This window comes from Cyprinodon variegatus, unplaced genomic scaffold (assembly GCF_000732505.1).
Source record: "Cyprinodon variegatus isolate N-32 unplaced genomic scaffold, C_variegatus-1.0 Scaffold105, whole genome shotgun sequence".
Classification (NCBI taxonomy): Eukaryota; Metazoa; Chordata; class Actinopteri; order Cyprinodontiformes; family Cyprinodontidae; genus Cyprinodon; species Cyprinodon variegatus.
In genome coordinates, this window is record NW_015150558.1 from 1478856 (window position 1) to 1481418 (window position 2563).

Genomic DNA, 2563 nt, shown 5'->3' on the forward strand with positions numbered 1-2563 from the left:
TTGTGTATTTTATAAAAATGTATTTTATTTAATCCTCCATGAAGCCAGGAGGACGAACACGGTTCTGGACCCAAATGGTTTATTAACGTTTAACCGATTTTAAAGTTTATTGAATCTTTGCAGATTTTAATCAGAACTGTTTCTGGAGTAAATAAAAGGTTCTGGTTTGGGTTCTGATGAACGGAGCTCGGTTAGAGTCCCTCTGGGTCGGTCCGATCCAGGGCTGGTGGTTAAACTGGGCTCCGCTCTGGTTCAGAGAACTCGGACAGCAGCAACCTTAGTCAGAGCGTTGCCATGGCAACGGAAGGGGGTGGGGGGTGTTAAGCAGTCCTGGCGCGCCGCCTCGGGCGTCTCTACGTGGTTCTGCTCTTGGAGGCGGGTTCTGTCTCCTGTTCGTACTCGATCTCCACGTAGGCCCGCTTCTTCCGCACCGCCGACCCGTTGGCCGGAGATTTGCCTTTAGACCTGGAGGCCTTCGCCTGGACCTCCATCTCCTCCTCTTCCTCACTCGACCCCTCCTCCTCCTCTTCATCGCTGCTCGTCTTCAGCTTGTTCATATCCTGAAGAACAAAGTGGTGAGCAGCGTCCTCCAGACCAACCTGGACCTTCCAGAACCTTCCAGAACCTTCCAGGACTCACCTCGAAGTCGCTCAGGTCGCTCTCCTCCACCTCATCTTCTGCCACAAACTCCCTCTGCCCGACGTCCTGCACAGACAGGAAGTTCTTTCAGAATAAAGCGCCGCCCTGACCCGCCCTGATGAAGACTCCTCTTCCTCACCTCATCGTCCTCTTCCTCCTCCTCCTCTTCCTCAGAGTCCGACTCGCTCTCGGCCTCCTGCTGCTCCAGCGCTCTGTCGAAGGCGTACACCGGGAAGTTGTAGATGTCTCCGTACTGAAACAGAAACAGGGCGGGTGAGTCCGGCGGGTCGGATCAGAACCGCAGTCATGGGCCCGGTTCTGCTCGGCGTACCGTTCCCTGCTTCAGCCTCTCCAGCAGCTCCTTCTCGATGGCGTTGTCCAGCTGCGCGGCGATCAGAGCTTTCTCCTGCAAACAGAAAGAAGGAGACGGTGAAAAAGCGGTTCTGATGGGTTCGGGTCTTCGGGGTTCTGATTGCCTCCATCTTACCTCCTTCCTCTTCTCTCTGCTCTCCACCTTCCTGCTCAGAGGAACCAGCTTCCTCCTGGAAGAGAAGAAACGGCAGACATGAGGAACCTCCTGGTTCTGCCGGTGGTTCTGATGCAGTTCTGCAGAACTCACTGTCTCTTCAGGACCAGTTTGCGCATTCGGATCAGGTACTGGGTGATTTTGGTGAACCTCTGCTTGCATTTGTGTCGGATGAAGCGAGGCCAGTAGATGAGGTTCTGGTCGATCTGCTCCAGAGCTTTCTCATAGTTCTTACTCAGCTTCACCTGCAGACAGACATTCACAGCGGTTCTGACCCAAATACCTGGAGAGGCAGCTAGAAGAACCCGGTTCCATGAATGTGGACCCTCAGAACCACAGCGGAACCGTAAATCTACATGTTTGGAAATAAAGAACCAAGATGAGCCCAAAGATGCATCAGAACGGATGGTTCTGTTCCACCAACTGCACCGATATTCTGGTCAAGGTCCAACAGAACCAAACTGGATCATTTGGGCCACAGACCTGTAGGACATCAAACTAAGGTGACCCAGAATGAAACACAGGAGAGGCTGCATAATGCTGAGGTTCTTAATCTGGGTCAGTTCTGACCCAAAACCTTCCGCTGGCTGAAGAAGGTTTTAGGTTTTCAGAACCTCTGAGAAAAACAAGAAAAGTTCTGGAATGACTTTTCTAGGATCTAGAACTGAACCTGACAGATCTGAGCTGAAAAAGACGAGTCCTCAGGATCCTCAGAGCGATTTATCAGGTTCCAGGAACCTTTTTGAGTTTTATAACAAACTAACTGGCGACCATGAACACAGCGGTTAGGTCAGATGATTGATGGTATTTGTTTATCAGATGGTAGCCATGGAGACCAAAGGGCTCATTCTGCTTGTGAAAGGATGGACCAATCACAGCGTCAGCTGCAGTGATAACACCTCCCTACAGGAGGAAGGAGAAAATAGTTTCCATCTTAATCAAAGCCTCTTCAAGCGGTTCGAGAGCCTCAGACATTTATTTCCAGGATGTTTCTTCCACAGTCGGCGGTGAAAGTGACGATATTTATGAACTAAATCACCGGATGTCTTCAGACGTTTACTCCTGCGAATCCTCGCCAACAAGAGCTGCCATGTTTTCTGTGCGGTTCCGTCCTCATAGTTACAAATTTTCCCTGGTCTCTCCGACACGTCGAGCATAAATCAAGCTTAAATAAAACCGGAAGCAGATATTTAACGGATCTACAGAAGCTCCAAGTTCTGGTGGAACCAGAACCTGTCAGAACATCGGGGAGAAACGGGGAGACAGCATCATGGAAACCAAGCAACCTTTTTATAATACGGACCGATTTAGACCAGGGGTCACGACCTTTTTAAGGCTTTTTTTTTGCTCCGCATATCCATCTAGAAACCTTCCGTTGAAGTAATTTTGGGAAGGGGC

The 2563-nt window shown here is 50.3% G+C and overlaps 1 protein-coding gene across 1 annotated transcript in view; it reads right to left on the reverse strand.

Annotated features, from left to right (window-relative positions):
* Positions 1-23: 23 nt before the first annotated feature.
* mak16 (MAK16 homolog) overlaps positions 24-2563 on the reverse strand; it is a 5132-nt gene continuing 2592 nt past the window's right edge. The window contains exons 5-10 of the mRNA XM_015374575.1: positions 1259-1410; positions 1127-1181; positions 971-1045; positions 779-892; positions 640-705; positions 24-560 (exon numbers count right to left, since the gene is read on the reverse strand). Of these exons, the coding sequence (XP_015230061.1) occupies positions 354-560; positions 640-705; positions 779-892; positions 971-1045; positions 1127-1181; positions 1259-1410 (669 nt within the window). The 3' untranslated portion in view covers positions 24-353. The remainder of the gene's footprint in view (positions 561-639; positions 706-778; positions 893-970; positions 1046-1126; positions 1182-1258; positions 1411-2563) is intronic.